Source organism: Coregonus clupeaformis, chromosome 17 (assembly GCF_020615455.1).
Source record: "Coregonus clupeaformis isolate EN_2021a chromosome 17, ASM2061545v1, whole genome shotgun sequence".
NCBI lineage: Eukaryota > Metazoa > Chordata > Actinopteri > Salmoniformes > Salmonidae > Coregonus > Coregonus clupeaformis.
The window spans coordinates 25,769,423-25,794,276 of NC_059208.1; the positions used below are offsets into that span (position 1 = coordinate 25,769,423).

Below are 24,854 nucleotides of genomic sequence, written 5' to 3' on the forward strand. Positions count from 1 at the left end.
TTAGAATGGTCTGACTTTGTCACAGAGAGAAAGAGAACATCAAATCCTAAAGGAATACGTTACCCAGTTGTTGCATAGCAACCTTATTGTACCCTAAAGAAAACAACTACAATATTGAGTCCTCTTTGTAGAACAAAATAGTTGATTGCTTTCTCATAAATTTGAATTAGGCCTTTTTTTACACTATGATGACATGTAGTTTCTATGATGAGACCCCTGTTCTAAACATTCCATTTTTGACCAACCGCCAGGCTATCCCTCAATCGGCCGTGTGTTCTATATCTTTGCATGAAATTGTTTTTATTTGTATGTTTTACCGTTACCTTATTGGACATCGATATACATTACATTTCATAATACATTTTGTGTGATTGCTAAAGCGTTAAAGTGATTTTCAGATGTTGCAACAAGTCTATGAATAGTTTTCATTGATTTGTTTTTGTTTTTTCCCCCCATGCACTCCTTACGTTACCTCAGGGAAGAGGGAGGAGATACCTCAGTAAGTCCTTATTACACGTTTGTTAAAAGTGTGATGAATACGTCTTTGTTTATCTGTTTTGTATTACACAAATAGCTGGTATAGTTGTTGTGCATCTTTTGAGTTTGATCATTGCAATGACACGTACCATAGAAATTACATTTGGGAAACTGAATGATGGGTCACATGATTTGGTTTATAGTAATAGTTTCTCCTCAAATTATAGCCATGGTAACATCTACTTATTTTGTTCCCTGTACAGGTCAAGGTTGAGGGCCTCACCAAGGCAGCTATACTCAAAGGCCTCTCTCCTCGAGTGATGTTGTCCAGCCATCTCCTGCCTAAAGGAACCAAGAGGAAGGTGAACCTGGATGACCAGGGTCGCCAGAAAGTGTCCTTCAGCTTCTCTCTCACAAAGAAACCTCTGCAGAACTTATTCCTGGTGCCTCCCAGTCAGGAAAAATCTTTTGCTGAACTTCCCTCTGTCCTGTCACCTACAACCTCACACTCTCAGGACAGAGCAGGGCAGCATACGGAAAGTAAAAATGAGCAAATGCAGCCACCCTTGTCAGTGCCCACACCAGTAGCAGAGACCCTTGCACCTCAGACGGCGGTCTCCTCAGTCCCCAAACCTAAAGTGGACTTGGGAAAGATGCACTTCAAGAAACAGATTCTCAGTGTATCTGTTATTGAAAAGAGTCCCATAACCAGCGTTGTCTTACAGGATCCACCCCCTTCCGAGCAACAGGTTTTAATGAAATCTTCAGGTGAAATTGAAACTGTCACCCCAACACAAACATCCCAGTCTCAGAACAGTCTTCAGAACATGGACAATGAGTGCCCCTCTGAGAATGCTCTCACTCATGTATCTGATGTGAAGCCGGACCTCAGTCTCAAGGAGCTGACTGATTCCTCCCACGTAGGGAAAGTGGATGTAAACAGTTCCAGTGTAACAGAGCAGCAAGACGCCTCAGAAAACATACCAATCCGGTCCCGGTCAGACAGCACACTCCCTGGCTCAGAATCTGATGCTGATTCAGTGCAGACGTCTTCCAGCCACAAGTCGGGTGAACCCAAGGCCACAGCAAAGTCGGAAAGTAGAAGTAAGGATGCAAAAAGGATATCCTCTTCTCGCTCCAAATTAGAGGAAACCGAAAAAAGTTCTCACCATGCACGTTCTGAGAAGGACGAAAGGACCTGTAGTTACTCAAAGTCTGACCGAGAATCCAAATCTGACCGAGAATTAAGGTCAACCGCTGACCGAGAATCCAAGTATGACCGAGAATCAAAGCACACACCCTCGCGGTCCTCCCGCTCTGACAAAGACCGCAAAAGGACTAAGAGTCGGTCAAGGTCCAGATCAAGAGGCCCCCGGACGAGTTCTAGGCCTGAGACACGTTCCAGATCTGAGAGATCTAGAAGCGAGAGAGGGTCAGGATCACGGTCTGATCGGTCATATCATGACTCTGAGCGGAGGTCAGGAGGTCACAGAAGTTCTCCATACAGAGAGAGGAGAGGCAGCTCTCGCTCTCAGACTGATAGCAGCAGAGTCCGAGGCGACAGTTCTGACTCTGAAGATGACCACAGAAGAACTCGGACTAGAACAAGTGATTCCAGCAGGTCGTCCACCCATTCTAGCTTGCAGAGAGATTCAAAGTCATCCTCATCTCGCTCAAAATCTGAACGAGACTCGAAATATATAGATTCCCCTTACTTTTCAGAGATAGATAAAAGAACACAATCTTCTAAGTCTGAGAGGGCCTCAAAGAGAACTGTTGACTCCTATTCCCTCCAAAAGTGCTCTCCTGAAGGAGAATCTAATCACAGGAAATCCAACACCCACTACAAGCAGGACATCAGTGTTCGATCCACTCATTCCAGTCCACATGCCCTCTCTCAAACATCGGACAAAAGTCTCCAGAAAAGCAGCTCTAGTGAATTTGAGGTAGCTCACAAAGGGAAGTCTCAGTCACAGGGCTCTGATCGCTCTTCTGGCTCTGAAGGGGCATGGACATCTTCCACCAGTAAATCAGACTCTAAGCAAATGTCCGCCTCCAAGTCGTCATTGAAATCTAATAGACAATCAAACGACACATTTCACAGTCCAAATAAGATACAAACACATGAAACCCCTTCTGGTGCTCACTCTCAGAGCAAAAATGACAAAGCTGGAGCAGATTCCCAGCTAGCAGATACTTGCCAAAGGGAGGACGTTGGCAATATGGATGACATCACATCCCAAGATAAAGACTTACAAAAACCAACTCTGTCGTTACCTTCAAATTGTGATCCAACTCACAGATTGCGAGAACCAGCGTTGGATCTAGTTAATGAGAATATTAATCATTGCATTGAGGTTCAGAATGTCTCGGCAGCAACTTTACCGAACACCTCTAGTGGAGACCAATTATGTGAAAAATTTGCCTTAGGGGACATTGACAATGTTAATAAAAGCATTTGCTCTGAACAAAAAGAAGATTCACAGCGTGTAGACCCCCAAATGGGATCCACCGAGAAGCCGGATGATGTAGCCAACTCTAGCTTTTCCTGCAGTAATGAACAAGTAATACCCAGCCTGGATAAGACTGTTTTTCAAGGTTCAGTTGGGTCAAAGTCATCACCATCTACAGTAGACGTATCTGTCAGAGACCACCCTAAGGAGAATACTAAACCAGAAAATACTTTCTATTCTAGTAGAAATGTGAATATCAAGATGCAGTCTTGCACAAGCGTCCCTCTCAAATCTGAACCCTCTAGTCCTGAACCTCAACAATTTCCCAACAAGACTGAACAACAGAACTCTAGTTTGAGGAAAAACCGAGGTAAAACAAAAAGATCGCGTTGGGATATTGTTGGACAAGACACCTCAGACAGTGATAATCCTCAGAAATGGCCTTCCCAAGAAAGTAAACCTGCTGTGAAAAAGGTAATCTCTGTCAAGAGAATTGAGTTTTCTAAAGACGTCAGCCAGGAAGATCCATCTCTGATTAAGGGTAAACTGAAATGGGAAGCTGAGTTGCATTCCAAAACGATTAAGCAAGAAATTGTCATCGCACAAGAACACAGCTCAGTACCAATATCTCTTAGGAAAGACCAGTCGGAGTCCGCAAACCCAACTGCACAACCAGGCACCTGTGGAACCAGCAATGACCATTCAGACATCAAACCCCACATCAGCCAAATGGATGGAGAGCCCTCACTTTTAAATAATACCTCACATGTAGACAACGCTAGAAGGGAGCAGGGTAGGAATGGCGACGGTAATGAAGAGAAACCTAAAGATGGCACTCACAAGAGCAAACTGGTGAAGAGACGAGTGTCGAGCCAGGACGGTGTAGGCCAAAGCGAGGACAGTGACTCTGACGATTCAGAGTCGGACTCTGACTGCGGTGCTGCTGTGAAACGGATGCACTCTGTGGTGGTTGTGCCAAAGAATTCCACCCTAACACTCTCGGACACAACAGACAAGCCTGTGTCTCCCTGCACTCCAAGCACTAGCCCAGGACGTCAACAACACGCTAACAGGGCTAGTGGCCAAGAGGGTGACCTGGACAGGAAGGAGATCACAAGCAGAGTCAGCCCACAGCAGAGACATCGAGGCTTTCCCACCATGTGTGAGCGCACTAGGCAGGCCAGTAATGCTTGTGTTGATGGAAGTCTCTCTTTACATGACATTATGGTGTATCAATCACAGAGCAATATGGTAGATAGCACCAGCCAGCTCGAGGGCTCCAATGCCACCGATGCCCAGCCTTATAAGGATCCTTATAGCAGTGCCCATGAGAGACCAAAGATTGGTGCAGCAACGGTGAGCCAGGTTGCTGCCCACAGCCTTGAGACCTCCTTCAGGCAGTCTGACACAGGGCATCCACAGCATTATGAGAGTGGCAGGGGTGGCGGGATGCTGTCCCGTTACCAACATGGAGACTTTGCTAGCTCTGATGACTTCAACAGCAGTCTGGGCAGTCTGGGCTGGGACTTCACACAGCCGGAGCAGCCCAGCAGTACGTACCAGCAGCCTGACAGCAGCTATGGGGCGTCACAACAGCATCCCAACACTCAACAGCCAGGGAACTCTTCTTTGGGGCAGGTGTACAGAGCAGACAACGGGGCCTGCTGGACCCAACTACCAACTACGACTCAACCCACCTGCAGACCGGTCTACCTCCATGTGCCTGCAACACATTACCAGGAGCCTGTTGGTCAAGTCCATCCTGACTCCCTGACTAATGACTGTGATGAGGACAGTGAGGGGAAACCAGCAGGCCTTAGTAGACTAGCTGGGGAATGCAATGGTCCCAACCTTCCAGGCTCGCTAGCCTTCGTCCAAGCCCATGAAATAAGCAGCAACTGCAGAGGCTCTGTCAACGCCACTCCAGAGAGCATTGCCATAGTTGAACCTCCCAGAGACAAGGACAACTCGAGGCCCCACAGAGGCAGGGGTCCTCCCAAGAAGAGGCGTCCAGAAATGGAGTCAGATTCGGACAGTGAGGCAGAACCTGGGCTCGCTAGCAAAAGGGAGCGACTGGCAGAAAGGGAGCTCCCCAAGGTCTCCTCCAAAGACTCCAGGGAGACTCCAGGTCAGGCCGAGGTGCAACGTCCTTTGCTCAGTCTGAGGGACTTCCGGGACGCCAGCAACTGGAGGGAGATGGCAAGGTCTAAGAAGATGCCACCATACTTTGACCTGATTGAGGAAAACCTGTATCTGACTGAACGGTGAGATTTTGTTCCACTTCTGTTTTTTGCTATAGTTGGCATGCAAAGTCATCCAAAACATTGTTTATATTATAAATTAGTTGTACAAAATTTAAAACGCGAGATCATCATATGACTTCAGCATAAGAGTAACGACCACTGGGGGATTTCTGTTGATCTGTACAGGAAGAAGAACAAGTCTCATCGAGACATCAAGCGAATGCAGTGTGAGTGCTCTATGCTCTCGAGGGAGGAGCGGTCTCGTGGAATGATGGCTTGTGGGGAGGACTGCCTTAACCGTCTGCTGATGATCGAGTGGTGAGTTCTTCTCCTTTGCATCACCCTGGTAATACCAAACTGTAAAGCAGATCATATACAGTGCCTTCAGAAAGTAGATTTTGTGTCACTGGCCTACACACAATACCCCACAATGTCAAAGTGGAATTATGTTTAAAAAAAATGTTTACAAATTAATTAAAAATGAAAAGCTGAAATGTTTTGACGAAACAAGTATTCAACCCCTTTGTTATGGCCTAAATAAGTTCAGGAGTAATTAATTGCATGGACTCATTCTGTGTGCAGTAATAGTGTTTAACATGATTTTTTAATTGCTACCTCATCTCTGTACCCCACACATACAATTATCTTTAAGGTCCCTCAGTCGTACAGTGAATTTCAAACAGATTCAACCACAAAGACCAGGGAGGTTTTCCAATGCCTCGCAAAGAAGGGCACCTATTGGTAGATGGGTACAAGTAAATACAAAAACAGACATTGAATATCCCTTTGAGCATGGTGAAGTTATTAATTACACTTTGGATGGTGTATCAATACACCCGTTCACTACAAAGATACAGGCGTCCTTCCTAACAGTTGCCAGAGAGGAAGGAAACCGCTCAGGGATTTCCCCATGAGGCCAATGGTGACTTTAAAACAAAGTTTAATGGCTGTGATAGAATATAACTGAGGATGAATCAACAACATTGTAGTTACTCCACAATACTAACCTAAATGACAGTGAAAAGAAGGAAGCCTGCACAGAATAAAAATATTGCAAAACATTCATCCTGTTTGCAATAAGGCACTAAAGTAAACCTGCAATAAATGTGGCAAAGAAATTAACTTAATGTCCTGAATACAAAGTTTTATGTTTGGGGCAAATCCAACACAACACATCACTGAGTACCACTTCATATTTTCAAGCTTGGTGGTGGCTGAATCATGTTATGGGTATGCTTGTCATCGGCAAGGACTAGGGAGCATTTTAGGATTAAAAGAAACGGAAAGGGGGTAAGCACAGGCAAAATCCTTGGGAAACCTGGTTGTCTGCTTTCCAACAGACACTAGGAGACAAATTCACCTTTCAGCAGGACAATAACCTAAAACACTATGCCTAATATACACTGGAGTTGCTTACCAAGATGACATTTAATGTTCCTGAGTGGCCTAGTTACAGTTTTGACTTAAATCGGCTTGAAAATCTATGAGAAGACTTGAAAATGGCTGTCTAGCAATGATTAACAACCAACTTGACAAAGCTTGAATAACTTTTAAAAGAATAATGTGCAAATATTTTACTGTCCAAGTGTGCAAAGATCTTCGAGACTTACCCAGAAAGACTCACAGCTGTAATTGCCGCCAAAAACGATTCTAACGTATTGTCTCATGGGTGTGAATACTTAGGTAAATTAGACATTTCTGTATTTAATTTTCCAAAATGTGCAAGATTTTCTAAAAACATGTTTTCACTTTGTCATTATGGAGTATTGTTTGTAGATTGGTGAGAAAAAAAATAATCTATTTAATCCATTTTGAATTCAGGCTGTAACAACAAAATGTGGAATAAGTCAAGGGGTATGAATACTTTCTGAAGGCACTGTAGTATAGTTTTATCATTGGTCCTTTACCAGTTCATCTTGAAACATAGGAAGGTTATGAGGAAGGTTCGCAATGACTGTGATATGTGGTTGCCTATTTAACTTAGTTGAATGAACTGACTGTAAGTTGCTCTGGAGAAGAGCGTCTGCTAAATGGCCATAATAAAAAATTTTAATGTCCCTGTCTTTGCAGCTCATCGCGGTGCCTGAATACAGGATACTGCTCCAACCGACGCTTCCAGATGAAACAGCATGCAGACTTTGAGGTCATCCTGACTGAAGAAAAGGGCTGGGGACTGAGGGCGGCCAGGGACCTGATGCCGTAAGGCTCTTAGATCTTAGCCCTTGATTCATGATAGAACATGTTATAACTAGCACCCAGGGCTCGTTCTCAATAGATCTTTCCTCGATTTCTCGCATCCTTTCTCCTTGCCTCCTCAAAACACATTGGAGAGGAAGTTCTGAGAGAAACCCCTTGGACCTTCTCCAATACGGTTGAGGAGGCGTGGCGATAGGATGTGAGTAATTGTGAAAAGACAAAATGAGATTGAGCCCTGGTCATTGCCCTAAAAGCTGCACTCTGATTTCATAAAAGTTAAGAGTGGCGCCACAAAGGAGTCTTGCTATTTTTTTCAGTGTTTGATACAATTTCAGAAACACGTTTGTGCTGGAGTACTGCGGAGAGGTGTTGGACCACAAGGAGTTCAAGATGCGGGTGAAAAAGTACGCTAGCATGAAGAACATCCACTACTATTTCATGGCCTTGAAGAATAATGAGGTGAGACCACTGGAACATTGACGCCCCTCCCATACATATAGTGCACTGAACTCCTGAAATGGGGACTAGGACTAGCTCAGTTGGTTGGAGCTAGGCCTTTGTCAAAGGTAAAAGCCTGTTGCCCATTCGGTGGGCAAAACTGGTTGAAATTAAATGATCTTTTCAACCAGTTTTGCCTTTTGAAAATACATATTTGCAACCAGTTTTTCCTTTGAAAATGCATAATTTCTACCAGTGGGCATGTTGGTTTTAGAATGTACTTTTCATCAACAAAGGCAGTCAAAGTCTAAACAAGACAGCTACAGTGCCTTGCAAAAATATTAATCCCCCTTGGTGTTCTTCCTAATTTGTTGCATTACAACCTGTAATTTAAATTGATTTTTATTTGGATTTCATGTAATGGACATACACAAAATAGTCCAAATTGGTGAAGTGAAATGAAAAAAATTACTTGTTTCAAAAAATTTGACTAAATAAATAACGGAAAAGTGGTGCGTGCATACAGTGGGGAGAACAAGTATTTGATACACTGCCGATTTTGCAGGTTTTCCTACTTACAAAGCACGTAGAGGTCTGTAATTTTTATCATATGTACACTTCAACTGTGAGAGACGGAATCTAAAACAAAAATCCAGAAAATCACATTGTATGATTTTTAAGTAATTAATTAGCATTTTATTGTATGACATAAGTATTTGATCACCTACCAACCAGTAAGAATTCCGGCTCTCACAGACCTGTTAGTTTTTCTTTAAGAAGCCCTCCTGTTCTCCACTAATTACCTGTATTAACTGCACCTGTTTGAACTCGTTACCTGTATAAAAGACACCTGTCCACACACTCAATCAAACAGACTCCAACCTCTCCACAATGGCCAAGACCAGATAGCTGTGTAAGGACATCAGGGATAAAATTGTAGACCTGCACAAGGCTGGAATGGGCTACAGGACAATAGGCAAGCAGCTTGGTGAGAAGGCAACAACTGTTGTTCAAGATGACGGTCAATCACCCTCGGCCTGGGGCTCCATGCAAGATCTCACCTCGTGGGGCATCAATGATCATGAGGAAGGTGAGGGATCAGCCCAGAACTACACGGCAGGACCTGGTCAATGACCTGAAGAGAGCTGGGACCACAGTCTCAAAGAAAACCATTAGTAACACACTATGCCGTCATGGATTAAAATCCTGCAGCGCACGCAAGGTCCCCCTGCTCAAGCCAGCGCATGTCCAGGCCCGCCTGAAGTTTGCTAATGACCATCTGGATGACCCAGAGGAGGAATGGGAGAAGGTCATGTGGTCTGATGAGACAAAAATATAGCTTTTTGGTCTAAACTCCACTCGCCGTGTTTGGAGGAAGAAGAAGGATGAGTACAACCCCAAGAACACCATCCCAACCGTGAAGCATGGGGGTGGAAACATCATTCTTTGGGGATGCTTTTCTGCAAAGGGGACAGGACGACTTCACCGTATTGAGGGGAGGATGGATGGGGCCATGTATCGCGAGATCTTGGCCAACAACCTCCTTCCCTCAGTAAGAGCATTGAAGATGGGTCGTGGCTGGGTCTTCCAGCATGACAACGACCCAAAACACACAGCCAGGGCAACTAAGGAGTGGCTCCGTAAGAAGCATCTCAAGGTCCTGGAGGGGCCTAGCCAGTCTCCAGACCTGAACCCAATAGAAAATCTTTGGAGGGAGCTGAAAGTCCGCATTGCCCAGCGACAGCCCCGAAACCTGAAGGTCTGTATGGAGGAGTGGGCCAAAATCCCTGCTGCAGTGTGTGCAAGCCTGGTCAAGACCTACAGGAAACGTATGATCTCTGTAATTGCAAACAAAGGTTTCTGTACCAAATATTAAGTTATGCTTTTCTGATGTATCAAATAATTATGTCATGCAATAAAATGCAAATTAATTACTTAAAAATCATACAATGTGATTTTCTGGATTTTTGTTTTAGATTCCGTCTCACAGTTGAAGTGTACCTATGATAAAAAAACCTGCAAAATTGGCAGTGTATCAAATACTTGTTCTCCCCACTGTATGTATTCACCCCCTTTGCTATGAAGCCCCTAAATAAGATCTGATGCAACCAATTACCTTCAGAAGTCACCAAAATTAGTTAAATAAAGTCCACCTGTGTGCAATCTAAGTGTCACATGATCTCAGTATATATACACCTGTTCTGAAAGGCCCCAGAGTCTGCAACACCAGTAAGCAAGGGGCACCACCAAGCAAGCAGCACCACAAAGACCAAGGAGCTCTCCAAACAGGTCAGGGACAAAGTTGTGGAGAAGTACAGATCAGGGTTGGGTTATAAAAAAATATCAGAAACTTTGAACATCCCACGGAGCACCATTTAAATCCATTATTTAAAAAATGGAAAGAATATGGCACCACAACAAACCTGCCAAGAGAGGGCCGCCCACCAAAACTCACAGACCAGGCAAGGAGGGCATTCATCAGTGAGGCAACAGAGACCAAAGATAACCCTGAAGGAGCTGCAAAGCTCCACAGCGGAGATTGGAGTATCTGTCCATAGGACCACTTTAAGCCATACACTCCACAGAGCTGGGCTTTACGGAAGAGTGGCCAGAAAAAAGCCATTTCTTAAAGAAAAAAATAAGCAAACACGTTTGGTGCTCGCCAAAAGGCATGTGGGAGACTCCCCAAACATATGGGAGAAAGTACTGTGGTCAGATGAGACTCAAATTGAGCTTTTTGGCCATCAAGGAAAAATAGTTATGCACGCTCAAGTGTGCTGGTTTTTTTTGGTCTTATTTCTTGTTCGTTTCACAAGGAGGAAAAAAGTGCATCTTCAATGTGGTAGGCATGTTGTGTAAATCAAAAGATACAACCCCCCCCAAAACTCATTTTAATTCCAGGTTGTAAGGCAACAAAATTGGAAAAATGCCAAGGGGGGTGAATACTTTCGCAAGCCACTGTATAGGCTGCGTCCGACATGGCACCCTATTCCCTATAAAGTGCACTACCAGACCAGAGCCCACAAGTTTAGTGTGCATCCCAAATGACACCCTGATTGGGTCTGGTCAAAAGTAGTGCCGTATGTAGGCTATAGGGTGCCATTTGGGATACACTCAGTGTTCTATCGTTTACAACTGACAGGTAATGTGGAAGGTTACCTGAAACTCCTTTCTTCTGTGTCTCCTCAGATCATAGACGCCACACTGAAGGGGAACTGCTCACGCTTCATGAACCACAGCTGTGAGCCCAACTGTGAGACCCAGAAGGTATATAGCCTGGCGGCCAGAGAGAGGTCCTTTGCGGTATCTGTCCAGGGTTTCCAGATTTCTATGAAATAGGATCTATAATTAATTACAATATGAGTTAAATCTTTTTCCTTCCAAAAAATGGTAATTACCTATGTTATAAAGCATATTATGACAAGTAAACTGCTGATTTTCCAGCTTTGCCAATTAGCCGTCTCGGCCAAAAACATGACCTCATCCTCTATGAGGAAATAGCAAGCATTTTTTAAATGGTCTGTTTGAGATATAAGTTTAAGGTGGGGTTTTTGAAGTTTGTTTTCCTTTTTTTTTTTTTTTTTTCTCTCTCATTTATGATTCGGCCACATTATTTGCGTACGAGTTAACGGAGTATGAGCATTTTAAAAGTGAGATTTTCACTGGACGGTTCATTTGTCTTGGTTCAGAACAATATTTGCCTCTACTTTGTTCTACTTTTAGCCTGGTTCCAGATCTGTTTGTGTTCTTGCCAGCTCCATTGATGTCGTTGTCAAGCCAAATATGGCAATGAGTGACAGGAAGTCTGCATTATAGTACAAACACACTGGCACTCAGGCTACTCTACCAGTGAACTGCATCTCAATCTGTGGTTTCATTTTACATTTTAGTTATTTATCAGACGCTCTTATCCAGAGCGATTTACAATTGGTGCGTTCATCTTAAGATAGCTAGGTGAGACAACACATCACAGTCGTATCAAGTACACTTTCCCTCAACAAAGTATTTATCGGCAAAGTCAAAAACCATGTTTGTTTTATCCTGACCTCACTAATGTTTCTTTATTTGTCTCTGTATTTCAGTGGACTGTGAACGGCCAGCTGAGAGTTGGGTTCTTCACCTCCAGGACCGTCACGGCTGGTACAGAGCTTACCTTCGATTACCAGTTCCAGAGATATGGGTTAGTGTCTCTCTACCTGCGTCCCAAATGACGCCCCATTCCCTTTTTAGTGCACTATTTTTGACCAGGGCCCATAGGATGCCATTTAGGACGTAGCTTTTCTTTTGGATTTTAAATGTCTGTTGTAACAAAGTTTGACACTGTTCTAATACATCACCCTACTGTTGTAGTCATTGTTTTAATACATCACCCTGCTGTGTGTAGTCATTGTTTTAATACATCACCCTGCTGTGTGTAGTCATTGTTTTAATACATCACCCTGCTGTGTGTAGTCATTGTTTTAATACACCACCCTGCTGTTGTAGTCATTGTTTTAATACATCACCCTGCTGTTGTAGTCATTGTTTTAATACACCACCCTGCTGTTGTAGTCATTGTTTTAATACATCACCCTGCTGTTGTAGTCATTGTTTTAATACATCACTTTGCTGTTGTAGTCATTGTTTTAATACATCACTTTGCTGTTGTAGTCATTGTTTTAATACATCACTTTGCTGTTGTAGTCATTGTTTTAATACATCACCCTGCTGTTGTAGTCATTGTTTTAATACATCACCCTGCTGTTGTAGTCATTGTTTTAATACATCACCCTGCTGTTGTAGTCATTGTTTTAATACATCACTTTGCTGTTGTAGTCATTGTTTTAATACATCACTTTGCTGTTGTAGTCATTGAAAGCATATAAAAATACAACAAGCCCCTGTTGCTCTCTTGACTGACATATAGCTATGATGTAGTGCTTTACTCCTTCTCCTCTGTACACACCAGGAAAGAGGCCCAGAAGTGCTTCTGTGGGGCTCCCAGCTGCCGAGGCTTCCTAGGCGGGGAGAACCGGGTCAGTGTAAGAGCAGCAGCAGGGAAGATGAAGAAAGAGCGCCCTCGCAAGAAGGACACCTCCGTGAGCAATGCACTTACTACGGTAAGTGTGTGGGTCAGGTTTGGCATTGGCACTCCCAAGAGTCCCAGGTTTTCCATAAATCCTGTTCTGGAAGATTCCTGGAATAAGTATGAAATCTTCCAACAAAGAAATTATCAACATTTTGGCAAACCTAGGACTGGCTGTCTCTGAACAGCCATCACTTGAAAAGGTGCTAGGGAAGTGAGTTGTTGTGGAGTTCATGTCACTATCAACCAAACTGAATATTTAAAGGTCCAATGCAGACGTTTTTATCTCAATATCAAATAATTTCTGAGGTAACAATTAAGTACCTTACTGTGATTTTTTTCAATTAAAATTGTCAAAAATAGCTTCTTAGCGAAGAGCAATTTTTCAAGCAAGAATTTAGCTTGGACTGTTTTGTTTGGGAGTGGTCTGAGGGGAGAGGAGAAAACGACCTGTTGTTGGCAGAAAGGTTTGGAACTCTTTCTTATTTGTCAATTAACTAATTTACCACCTGGTGATGTCGTCAAAACTCCATCCCACCAAAACGGCTATAATTTCTGGCGGTCTTTTCAAACAGCTCTTACACTAAAATGGCATTATTATAATTTTCACAATTTCAAAGTATTATTCCAACCTCATAGTGTGGAAATGTATATATTTTTTAAACGTTTTTGACTGCGCTGGGCCTTTAACTCATTTGAAATACAACTGCAGAAGCTACCATCTGGTCTCTCCCCTGCATTGTCCGCTGCGATGTAGGTTTATGTGTTACCCTGGTAGTTAGGATTCCACACATTTAGAATTTTAGCTTTTGGCCCATAATAGTCCAAATGTAACTGGTAGATTAATTCAGCATAGTCCGATGACGTGCCATTGAGTTCATCATTAAACTCAGGCATTTGAATGCACATGTTCTGCAAAATAGATTAACTACAATGGCATGTAGCTATTTCATAACTCCAATCGAATTATCTGCTGAAACCCGCAGAAGTGATGGGACGTGTTCCAAATGGCACCCTATTCCCTATTTAGTGCACTACTTTTGATCAGGGCTCGGGTCATAAGTAGTGCACTATATAGGGGATAGGGTGCCATTTGAGACGCAGCCATGGTCTAGCGAGCCATGGTCTAGCGAGGCAGATATGGGTCAGGTTTGTACTAGCTTTAGGCTAATTGCTCTGAGAGCTCCAGTGGCTTCTCCTTTCCATAAATAACACTGCTACTGAACACAAAAGGACCGACTATTTTAGTTCCGTGAAACCTTGGCAATGGAGGCTCAAGTGCTCATCGTAATCCGCTACGCTGTTCTATTTTCAAGAATTTGGTGCGATTCACGCCTTAGAACACTTGATAAAGTTGCTTGCGCTCTGCTCACGCTACCAGTGTAGCAGCTAAAAACCTACTGTAGCTGTCCTGTTACTGCTGATTATTAATGTTGGTCTGCCAGTGTAGCTGTCCTGTTACTGCTGAGTGTTAATGCTGGTCTGCCCGTGTAGCTGTCCTGTTACTGCTGAGTGTTGATGTTGGTCTGCCAGTGTAGCTGTCCTGTTACTGCTGAGTGTTAATGCTGGTCTGCCAGTGTAGCTGTCCTGTTACTGCTGAGTGTTGATGCTGGTCTGCCAGTGTAGCTGTCCTGTTACTGCTGAGTGTTGATGCTGGTCTGCCAGTGTAGCTGTCCTGTTACTGCTGAGTGTTAATGCTGGTCTGCCAGTGTAGCTGTCCTGTTACTGCTGAGTGTTGATGCTGGTCTGCCAGTGTAGCTGTCCTGTTACTGCTGAGTGTTGATGCTGGTCTGCCAGTGTAGCTGTCCTGTTACTGCTGAGTGTTAATGCTGGTCTGCCAGTGTAGCTGTCCTGTTACTGCTGAGTGTTGATGCTGGTCTGCTGTGTCTCCAGGTGGATGAGGAGCTAGAGGCTCTGCTGGAGAACGGGGAGGGTCTGTACGATGAGAAGGAGGTGGTGTCTCTCTGCAGGCTGATGGTCAGAGTGGAGACCATGGAGCAGAAACTCATCTGCCTCAAACTTATCCAAGTAAGCACACCTGACCCACCACAAATGAACACATATTTCCTTTTATAGTGCACTATAGTTATAGGCCCTGGTCATTTGGGACGCACACATTTCAGTTAAAGGTATTCAGTTTGTTTATTTTTGTATCCTTCAGAATCAGTCAAGACCCAATAAGTTGTTATATTGTGTATGTATTGTGTGTGTGGGGGGGTGTATTGTATTGGGGAGTGATGTCTGTTGTGTACTGTATGTTATTATGTGGAGGGTGTTGTGTTAGGATTATTATCAAAACATTTAATTCTGACTTGCCTGCCTTAATTGCACCTGAGGGGATAAATACATTAGAATTTAATTACATTTTGGGCAACCACGCTGAAGCCCAAATCAAACACAAATGATTTTTATGCGCGTGAACACGCTGGAATTAGAATGCACAGTAGTGAATGAGAGAAAACAGATGGGCCGCGAGCGTCAAATTAGAAAGCAAATCTATTTTTCTCGCAGCTGCGCAAAGCAATGCTGGTAAAATTAACTGATAAATTGCCAGAAAATAGACTGCATTGTTAACGCTGGAATTGACGTGTATATTTAGTGTTAAGTTTAGATGCCAGTGCCAATAATACTGGACATATTTGAAAACAATAGCGTTATGCCAACCTCTGTTGATTTAGATCACAGGCATTAGCTTAGGCAGGCTACGGCTGGGGAACTCGAGGAACTCTATGTAGAAAGAACGAGACTAGCTAAATTCTTTATGAACTTCTCGGGTGTATTAGCTACAACTGTCCTCACATTCTAACGTATAACAACTGTTTAGAGGCAGGCAGGTACGGTGGCTCCTGTAGGACATATAAGGTGAGTCAAAAGAACACACAACAATAATTCACAAGGGCTACATGGCGAACATAACAAATACAACTGTTTATTATGGATTCTCATGACATTAAGTTGGCATACGCTTTACAGTGTATGTGAATAGACGCTCTTAACTCTCGCACGCAAAGTTTGACGCCGTTGATGTCGCTCTGTGTGATTTGGGCTTGAGACCCCACTGAGACCCACAGATACATTGGCACTGAAGGGTTTGAAGTGAGTCTCAGGAGGAAGGTTTTTCTCTGTCATAATGTTGACTTGGTTGTTTGTATGAACAGGATACCCAGAGCCCGTCCTGCCTGAAGCAGTTCCTGGACCATCACGGTCTGTCTCTACTGTGGATCTTCATGGTGGAGCTCTCTGAAGCCAAGGGCAACAGTGTCAACAACATCAAACTGCAGTTTCAGGTGACAATTAAATCCATTTGGGGTTGAACTTTTAAAACATTCCAGGTGAAGCTGGTTGAGACAATGCCAAGAGTGTGCAAAGCTGTCATCAAGGCAAAGGGTGGCTATTTGAAGAATCTCAAATATAACATATATTTTGATTTGTTTAACACTTTTTTTTTGGTTACTACATGATTCCATATGTGTTATTTAGTAGTTTTGATGTCTTCACTATTATTCTACAATGTAGAAAATAGTTAAAATAAAGGAAAACCCTGGAATGAGTAGGTGTCCAAACTTTCGACTGGTACTGTATTTGAGGATACACTTTGGACTAAACCAATTCAGATGATTTTAATTCAAAGGTCCTAGGAATATCCAAACAAGAAATGTATGTTAACCAACTACTGACCATTCCCTGTGTCTCCAGATCATGAAGACCCTGTCAGTATTGCCTATCTCCACTAAGAACATGTTGGAGGAGAGTCATGTCCTGAGCCTCATCCAGCGCTGGGCCCAGACACACACACACTCCCTCCCCCAGCCCCCCGGGGCTGACCAGGACGGCTACTCCAGTGAGAACACGTCCCGCGCCCAGACCCCTCTCAACACTCCCGACGGTTCCTCTGCCTCAGTCGCCAAACTGGGCCCTGAGCTGGACAGTGACACCCCCAAACTGGGCCCTGAGCTGGACAGTGACACCCCCAAACGGGCCGTGTACCGTCGCCTCAAGATCAGCGAGAACAGCCTGGACAGCGCCATGTCGGACGCCAGCAAGGCCTCGGACGGTAAGGAGGAGGAAGAGGAGGATGAAGAGGAGATGGAGGATGAGGAGGCCTCACGATCTGAGCCTCCAGTGGAGAGCAGCAAACGGGCACAGACTGAGCCGGTGGTTGAGGCCCAGGCCCAGACTGAGCCGGTGGTTGAGGCCCAGGCCGATCCGGTGGTTGAGGCCCAGGCCGAGCCGGTGGTTGAGGCCCAGGCCGAGCCGGTGGTTGAGGCCCAGGCCGAGCCGGTGGTTGAGGCCCAGGCCGAGCCGGTGGTTGAGGCCCAGGCCGAGCCGGTGGTTGAGGCCCAGGCCGAGCCGGTGGTTGAGGCCCAGGCCGAGCCGGTGGTTGAGGCCCAGGCCGAGCCGGTGGTTGAGGCCCAGGCCCAGGCCGAGCCGGTGGTTGAGGCCCAGGCCCAGGCCGAGCCGGTGGTTGAGGCCCAGGCCCAGGCCGAGCCGGTGGTTGAGGCCCAGGCCCAGGCCGAGCCGGTGGTTGAGGCCCAGGCCCAGGCCGAGCCGGTGGTTGAGGCCCAGACTCCCACAACGGAGGAGCCAACAGAAGAGCCAGTCACAGAGCTGAAGGAGACACCAGAGGTGGTAGTGGAGGCCATGGAGGTCACAGAACCCAAAGCTGAGAGCCAAGACGCTAAAGATCAGGAGGAGGGGGTGAAAGACGAGTGGAGTGAGGGACAGAAGGAGAACGGAGAGGAGGAGCATGCAAGTCAGTCAATGGAGGAGAGTGAGGTTGTGGCGGGAGAGCAGGCCAACATGGAGGTCCAGGTCCAGGAATCATCACAGATTGAGCCAGTTCAGACGGAAGTTACTGAGACCCCTTCAGAGGAGCATCCTGCTGGGGAGAAGGAGGAGACCACCACAGCAGAGACCGGGACTGAAGATGCTGAGAAGGCTCCAGGCAGCCAGGAACAGCCAGGCCAGGTGGCCCCCGAGGTTCCCCCGGAGGTGGCCCCTGGCACTGAGGACGCTGCCCAGGTAGTGACCCCAGCCTCGGAGGCCCCTCCACCTCCCTCTCCGGTGGTCCCCGTGGAGCCTACGGCGGTGGGGACGCCCTCGCAGGATGAGGAGGAGGGTGTGTCTGATGTGGAGAGTGAGAGGAGCCAGGAGCCCCAGCTCAGAGCTGTGGATATAGGAGACATGGCTGCTAGGTTACTGGACAGCTGGAGGGACCTGAAGGCAAGGACACATGGAAACACTGATTAACACACACACACAGATGTGTGTGTGTGTGTATATATATATATATATATACATACACACACACACACACTGAGATGATTGTTATTTACATGTGTGGTTTGTGACTCATCCTTCAGGAGGTGTACAGGATCCCCAAGAAGAGCCAGGTGGAGAAGGAGACACACGGTAGGTCTCTCCCCCTCTCTCTCTCTCTCTCTCTCTCTCTGTTACTCTCTCCCCCTCTCTCTCTCCCGCTCTCTCTCGCTCTTTCTCTCACTCTCGCTAGCTCTGTGTCCACATCTGTTACATTGTAACGCTTTATTTTCTGCAGTGCTAACAGCCTACCATTTGATGAGGCTTTAACCTGTTTGATTGTCCCATGTATACAGATCGTAGTCGAGACCGAGACGCTGCCCTGGCCCCGGCTCGCACCCCCTCCGGCAGCCGGGAACGTGAGAGGGAGCGGGACAAGGAGAGGGACAGGGAACGAGATCGAGACAGAGACCGGGACAGGGAGCGTGACAGAGAAAGGGACAGAGATTGGGAGCGAGACAGGGAGAGGGACAGAGAGCGAGACTGGGACAGAGACTCCGAGAAGACACCCCGCAGCACAGAGAGACGGAGGAGACGTGCCTCCACCTCCCCCCCGCCCTCAGCATACGAGCGGAGCAGCAGGCGTAACGAGGACCGGTAGGACTGGCTGGAACACCAACATGCTCATATAGAGACTGACTAGCTATGGATGATCAAATGTAATTTGATTAGAAATTCAATTCAGTCATAAGTCATTCTATAACAGTGCAACGTTTTTGTAAACAAAACTCTTGTTGACTTTAGGCTCCTTTTCAAATTGCACCCTGTCCCCAGAAGTAGTGTACTATAGGGAATACGGTGCCATTTGGGACGCAGACCAAAACTGTTGTTGACTTTTAGAAATGTCTGTAGTGTTCTGTTGATCTCCGTAGACAGTAGTATTGACTGTGTGTTTCTAGGTTTGACCTGGCTAACAGCAGTAAGAAGAGCCGTACCATCACCAAGGAGCGCACCAAGCTGTCCACAGAGGAGCGCAGGAAGCTGTTTGAACAGGAGGTGGCCCAGCGTGAGGCCCAGAAACAGCAACAACAGTTACAACAGCAACAACAGCAACAACAACAACAACAACAGCAGCAGCAACAGCTCCAGACTCTAGCCTACGATGCAGCCCTGACCTACACTACCAGCCCAGCTGGCTTCCTTCACTACCCCCCCGGCTACCCCCTCCAGACCTACGTGGACCCCATCAACCCCAACGCAGGCAAGGTGTTGCTGCCTACTCCTCCTGTGGAGCCCCTGGTCCCAGCCACCCTGGCCTTCGAGCAGACCCCTCCCCAGGCTCTGATCACCGAGCTGGGCATGGCCTCTCCCTCCTCCACCTCCCAGCCCCCTCCAGTATCCAACCTGTCCAGCCTCCCCCAACACATCCAGCAACCCACCGCCCCTCTGGAGCTCCACCGCGGCACGCCCCAGCAGTACACCCTGCAGCCCAGCGTGGCAGGCCAGGACCCTGGTGTAGCCGTCCTGTCAGTGCCTGCCGTGTCGGCGCCCCCTCAGGTGCTCTATTTTTATATTCGTGATGATTTTAATGGGTTTTTATTGCTTTTATCGCAAAGTGACTTTCGACGTTTTAAAAAGCGCTCGAAATAACATTTGTTATTATTCAGGGCTCCAGAGTGCTACCATTTGGTGCCATTTTGCAACCCTTTGACTTGGCTGTGCGAGTTGCAAATTCTAGCTGGTCCCCCAACGTCCTGTATTCTTCTAATATTGTTGTAGGTGTCGGCGGGCCAGGGGAGTTACACCACGCTGTGGGACCCTACCACCCAGCAGGCTGTGACAGTACAGACCCAGATAGCACCACAGTACCAGGTTGTCCCAGCACCTCCTCCCACTCAGACAGCCATCTACTATCAGGGCCAGCCCTGTCAGACCATCTACAGTATCCCAACTGCCTACCCACAGGCCAACACACCTGTCCTGCAGGTAGGCACACACTGCACAGTGTACTGAACAGTCAACACATATCGCCCTGCGTTGATAAAGGCTTCCAAGCAACGCAGGCTGAAAGACCTGTTTCATGACTAGATCTGAAGGTTTTTCTCTATTTGAGTATCTGTGTGATATCTGTGACCTCTGTGTGTCTATCAATCCTGTTCTGGCTAGGCGTACTCTGATCCGGCTGCCAGCTACCTCCATGGTCAGCCGGTGTACACAGGTCACCAGCAGGGAGTGGTGGTTCAGCAGGGGGGCACGGTCACTACCATCGTCACCTCACAGACTGTCCAGCAGGTAAGGAAGGCCTTCAGCAACAACCAGACCCAGACGCATGAACACTGATGAAATTATATATTCATTCATCGTTGTCCGTATTTGTCTGTCAAAACTTCAACCAAAGTCAATACTTTCAGACTAGTTGCATACTCACAAAGGTCGACATAATGTGCATCATCTCAGTTGTCCATCGTCCATCAGTGGATGACTCCCGTTCAAAAAAAAACATTGGCTCACTATGTCATACACCAAATCTGTCTGCCCGTACCCTACCCCAAGCTAGCCACAAGGGGGAGGCAGTGTGTGCATCAACGTGATAGTCAGTCTTGATTCTTGTCCATCACAGTGAAGAGAGGTTTGCAGATTCATACTGTTTTCTATCATGATGTAGGCCTAGTAAACAGTTGTTTTTTAATCACTCCAGGAGACTTGATGTATCTTCACCTGCCTCTTTTATTCTGTCCAGGAGTTGCCCAACACTGTGTTAGTCCCCAACAGTATGATAGACCTGCCGCCTCCCTCTCCTCCCAAACCCAAAACCATCGTCCTGCCCCCCAGCTGGAAGGTAGCACGGGACGGAGAGGGAAAGATCTACTACTACCACGTCATCACCAGGTAGGCTACATATGGCCTCCTGTGTCTGTCATCACCTGGTAGGCTACACATGGCCTCCTGTGTCTGTCATCACCTGGTAGGCTACACATGGCCTCCTGTGTCTGTCATCACCTGGTAGGCTACACATGGCCTTCTGTGTCTGTCATCACCTGGTAGGCTACACATGGCCTCCTGTGTCTGTCATCACCTGGTAGGCTACACATGGCCTTCTGTGTCTGTCATCACCTGGTAGGCTACACATGGCCTCCTGTATCTGTCATCACCTGGTAGGCTACACATGGCCTCCTGTATCTGTCATCACCTGGTAGGCTACACATGGCCTCCTGTATCTGTCATCACCTGGTAGGCTACACATGGCCTCCTGTATCTGTCATCACCTGGTAGGCTACACATGGCTGTGGTTCATGTAGGTCACTCCCTGTGTGTGTGACTGCCTCTGTCTGCCTGTCTATCTGTCTGCTTTTGTGACTGTGTGTGTGTCTGTCAGCTTGTCTGTCTGCGTGTGTGTGTGACTTTGTCTGTGTGTCTGGCTGCGTTTTGTCTGCCTGGAATTGTGTGACTGTGTGTCTTATTGTGTGTATCTACCCCCCCACAGGCAGACTCAGTGGGATCCTCCCAGCAGCTGGGACGGGGCCAGTGAAGACGCCCACAGCTTAGACCACGAGGCTGAGATGGACCTGGGGACGCCCACCTACGACGAGAACCCCTCCAAGGTGACCTTTGACCCTGAAAACACACAGGCCAAGGCCTTTTTAAAATGCATCCTTCCTTCCTTGATATAATCACTAGCTAGGTTTCCATCCAATTGGCGATAGATTTTCATGCCAATATTCTAAAATCTGCATAAAAACCATATGCGCATTTTCCCTTCAGAGATGTTTCCATCAAATTGACTTGTTGCAGATGAAAGGCTGTGCGTGATGACATAGTGCACATTAAATACTTTTTTCCCGTGTACCGAAATAATAAATACAAGTTAAATGGGTTTCCATCACAATTTACACTCTACTGATGGTTTTGACACAATGTTTTTCGTTATATAGCGAGTGTGCCCACTCTGTTGTTAGTGCTGTTGGCTAGAGTGCACGTATAGCCTACATGATGGGATTATTATTATGGACAAAAGAGCGAGATTCTTTTTATTTGTCAAATGGCAGCCAAGCATAGATTATTATGTCACCAGAATAAGACCTTCGATATTTATTAGAAAGGAGCATCAAGCTCATCACGTTGCACTGTCACCTCCCTGTGAAGGTCATCATCATTTATTTCATCTGTAGCCTAATACACTGCATGCTTTCCTGACGAGTCAGTGGGAGGACCACACGTCATCGCGTGACTCCAAGTTTACTTCGATATGATGGTTATTATATCAATATTTGAGCATAAAAGCGATTCCGCCGACATGTCTCACATATTTCATTTTACCGATGCAAAAAGAGTGTTTTGTTTTGTTGACATTTGAAACGTTTACCGAAAAATGTTCTGTTTCCATCAGGCCTGTCATTACATTTTTTTATCTGACATGTACTTTACTGGCATTAAAGGTTGGATGGAAACCTGGTTACTGATCTGGATGTCAGTTGATAGATGAAAACATGGCTTCCTTCCATCTCATTACTTTTACCAATCTTACTGGTAGGTCAGTGATTTCCAGAAGGAAGGGAGGAGGGTGGGTGGTTTTTAAGGTATTTGAATAGGGCCCAAATCTCATGTTTGAATCAGATTCACACAGGACTCTTGTCAAATGTAGTGCACTGTCCAGGGACTAGGGTGTCATTTGTCCACAGGACATCGTCAGCAGAGTTCGATACATACAGTCTTTAGGTCCTCGCCCCTAGTGCTGTGAGGCTAGGAGTAGAAACCCTTGTATAATATCCATTATATTGCCTTGTGTTTTGTTGCCTGCAGAGAGTTTCTAAAAAGATGATGGAGTGAAAACAGAGCTACTCTAACTCATCTGTTCAAATGCAAAATAGTTTGTTTATTTTCGTTTGCTTCCCAGAATGCTTGCGTGCGAAACATGATGATAGTGTTCCTCCCATCAGTTAATTGAAGATGTTGCAAAAGTGATTATTTTCAGCTGTGGGTTGGTTGGTTCCTCTCTGGGATAGAGAAAATGAACCCCCCCAAGGGCCTCTAGTCTAGAGCGTCAGACAGAGGCTGCATCCCCAAATGGCACCCTATTCCCTACATAGTGCACCACTACCCTATGGGCCCTGGTCTAAAGTAGTGCACTATATATGGGAGAGGGTGCCATTCGGGACGCTGCCAGACACTATACCTCTAGCTGGAGATACAGTGGATCACATCTTAAAAGAGCTTCATCAACATCTGAAGGTGGTGGGGATCTAGGTTTAGGAGCAGAAGAGGAGACCATCCAACCCACACATCATTCCTGCTTCGCTCCCGTACCTCCCTCCTCAGGCCCAGGTTGCATCCCAAATGGCACCCTATCCCCAGATAACACACTACACCCTATGGGCCCTGTTCAAAAGTAGTGCACTATATATGGAATATGGTGTCATTTGGGATGTAGACTCGGGCTCAGACAGCTGGCTGTCCTCTAGGTACTCAGTCAGGGTGGGATGGCTTGACTCCTCTTCTCTGTAGTTTCTTTCCCATTCTCCTTCTGCCTGGCTCGTCTGTCTGCCTGGCTCGTCTGTCTGCCTGGCTCGTCTGTCTGCCTGGCTCGTCTGTCTGCCTGGCTCTCTCTGTATCTCTCACGCTCTCAATTCAATGTCCTGTAGTTCATTCAATGTAATTGGAGAATCCAGTGGGTTCTGGTAGTCTTTAATAGTTGATTTGTATTTGATCATGTATATGTTTTTGTAGTTTTGTTTTTTGTTAAAGTGCCAAAAAGATTGGAGAAGTGGTTTATCCACACATCTCCGTTTAGGATAGATAACTCTTCGTGTTGTTTGTTTAGAATTTTCCCAGAAGTGGTTAGATTCTATGGATTCTTCAATTACATTGAACTGATTTCTGATGTAATTGGACATGTACTAGTCTGTGGTGATAAACACCTACCTGGAGGTGACCGCATTCCCTCCCCCATATGCCCCCCTAGGCACAACTACGACAACATAACCAACAAAAATGGGTCACAACTCCTGCAGCTCTGTCGCACGCTGGGTATGTACATAGTCAATGGTAGGCTTCAAGGGGACTCCTAACGTAGGTACACCTATAGCTCATCTCTTGGCAGTAGAAATGTGTGTGTTTTTTGCCAATTTTAACCGCACGCTTGTTGTTTGAGGCCGTAGTGTGTTTCTGTATTGTTTCAGTGATTCACCATAGTGAAGCTGTAGACTCAGGTTTTCTGGGTCTCTGTTTTTGGTTGGATAGGTTTCTCAATTTCTTTCTTAAGTTTTTGCATTCTTCATCAAACCATTTGTCGTTGTTAATTTTCGTAGGTTGTCTTCTTGACATTTTGTTTATTTGATAGGGAAGCTGAGAGGTCAAATATACTGTTTAGGTTTTCTACTGTGAAGTTAACTTCCTGGACAAAATGTAGTAGTGAAGGTGTAATCTAAAAGGGATTGAATTTGTTGCCTAATTGATTTTTGTTAGGTATCCACACTACTTTCCTTCCAACTATATCACTTTTTAATATTATTCAGTTCCTTTGGCTTTGATGCCTCATGATTGAGGATTGCTCTGTTCAAGTAGACTGTGATTTTGCTGTGATTTGATAGGGGTGTCAGTGGGCTGACTGAACACTCTGAGAGACTCTGGGTTGAGGTCAGTGATACAGTAGTCTACAGTACTACTGCCAAGAGATGAGTCCCCTTGAAGCCTACCATTGACTATGTACATACCCAGCGTGCGACA

The 24,854-nt window shown here is 45.9% G+C and overlaps 1 protein-coding gene across 2 annotated transcripts in view; it reads left to right on the forward strand.

The window, feature by feature from the left end:
- Positions 1-24,854, forward strand: part of setd2 (SET domain containing 2, histone lysine methyltransferase) — a 39,367-nt gene that overhangs the window by 4,984 nt on the left and 9,529 nt on the right. Inside the window, exons 3-21 of one of the 2 annotated variants that reach the window (XM_045226209.1) lie at positions 478-499; positions 741-5,194; positions 5,360-5,491; positions 7,244-7,372; positions 7,705-7,828; positions 10,997-11,074; positions 11,890-11,987; positions 12,756-12,906; positions 14,766-14,900; positions 16,031-16,159; positions 16,569-17,402; positions 17,433-18,095; positions 18,236-18,284; positions 18,488-18,788; positions 19,091-19,688; positions 19,911-20,117; positions 20,298-20,423; positions 20,872-21,020; positions 21,616-21,733. In XM_045226209.1, the coding sequence (XP_045082144.1) occupies positions 478-499; positions 741-5,194; positions 5,360-5,491; positions 7,244-7,372; positions 7,705-7,828; positions 10,997-11,074; positions 11,890-11,987; positions 12,756-12,906; positions 14,766-14,900; positions 16,031-16,159; positions 16,569-17,402; positions 17,433-18,095; positions 18,236-18,284; positions 18,488-18,788; positions 19,091-19,688; positions 19,911-20,117; positions 20,298-20,423; positions 20,872-21,020; positions 21,616-21,733 (8,497 nt within the window). Of the gene's footprint in view, positions 1-477; positions 500-740; positions 5,195-5,359; positions 5,492-7,243; positions 7,373-7,704; positions 7,829-10,996; positions 11,075-11,889; positions 11,988-12,755; positions 12,907-14,765; positions 14,901-16,030; positions 16,160-16,568; positions 18,096-18,235; positions 18,285-18,487; positions 18,789-19,090; positions 19,689-19,910; positions 20,118-20,297; positions 20,424-20,871; positions 21,021-21,615; positions 21,734-24,854 lie in introns of both variants that reach the window. The other variant, XM_041852048.2, reaches the window with a different exon arrangement.